This window comes from Capsicum annuum, chromosome 1, assembly GCF_002878395.1.
Source record: "Capsicum annuum cultivar UCD-10X-F1 chromosome 1, UCD10Xv1.1, whole genome shotgun sequence".
In the NCBI taxonomy this organism is placed as follows: domain Eukaryota; kingdom Viridiplantae; phylum Streptophyta; class Magnoliopsida; order Solanales; family Solanaceae; genus Capsicum; species Capsicum annuum.
The window spans coordinates 208962541-208963423 of record NC_061111.1 but is presented as its reverse complement, the minus strand read 5'-3'; the positions used below and the strand labels follow the sequence as shown (position 1 = coordinate 208963423).

General features: G+C 47.2%; 1 protein-coding gene across 1 annotated transcript; it reads left to right on the top strand.

The window, feature by feature from the left end:
* The first annotated feature begins 213 nt into the window (after positions 1 to 213).
* Positions 214 to 657, top strand: LOC107861844. Its single transcript, XM_047412723.1, has one exon. It carries the CDS (start codon positions 214 to 216, stop codon positions 655 to 657), a length of 444 nt encoding a protein of 147 aa, XP_047268679.1.
* The last annotated feature ends 226 nt before the right edge of the window (positions 658 to 883 follow it).

Sequence of the window (883 nt, the reverse complement as noted above, 5' to 3'; positions counted from 1 at the left end):
TAAGTGGGTAGGGTCTACCAAGGCTAGAGATGTGGATGGGTACAAGCTGTGGTATTCAGGGAGTGAGAGACGTCAAAATTGAGTGGTCATCTTAGTGGATGAGGAGCTTAGAGGGCAAGTGGTAGAGGTTAAGAGGGTCAGTGATAGGTTGATGACGATTAAGTTGGTCATTAGAGGTTTACGCTGCATGTGTGTAGTGTTTATAAGCCGTAGATGGGCTTGGAAGAAGAGGTGAAAGCTAGAATTTGGGAGGCTTTGGATGAGGTGGTGAGAAGCGTGCCAAGCTCAAAGAAGATTGTCATAACAAGGGACATCAATAGGCACATTGGGTTTTTACCAGGAGGTTATGATGATGTGCATGGAGGTTTTGGTTTCGACAATAGAAATGGTGAGGGTGCTGCTCTACTTGATTTTGCGAGGGCCTTTGGGTTGGTGGTTGTGAATTCAAGCTTTCCGAAGAAGGAGGATCACCTGATTGCCTTCCGAAGCTCGATAGCCAAGACTCAGATTGACTTTCTGCTGCTCAGGAAGGGGGATAGGGTTTTACGTAAAAACTATAAAGTCATTCTGAGTGAGCATGTTTTGACCCAGCACAGGCTTCTGGGGATGGACTTGATTATCAAGAAGAGCAAGAAGAGAAGGGCCACGGAGGGTTGACCTAGAATTAAGTGGGGTGGCTAACGCCAGTTAGTGCACTAGAGATAGGGGAGAAGGTGGTGGAAATAAGGTTGTAGGAGGGTAGGGGGATGTGGATGCTATGTGGGATAGGGTTGCCAGCTGCATCACAGAGACTACTAAAGAAGTGTTTGTTGTTTTGAGGGGTCGGCCAGGGTGGCATAAGGGGGCTGGTGGTTGAATGATGAAGTTAAGAAGAATGTGGAGA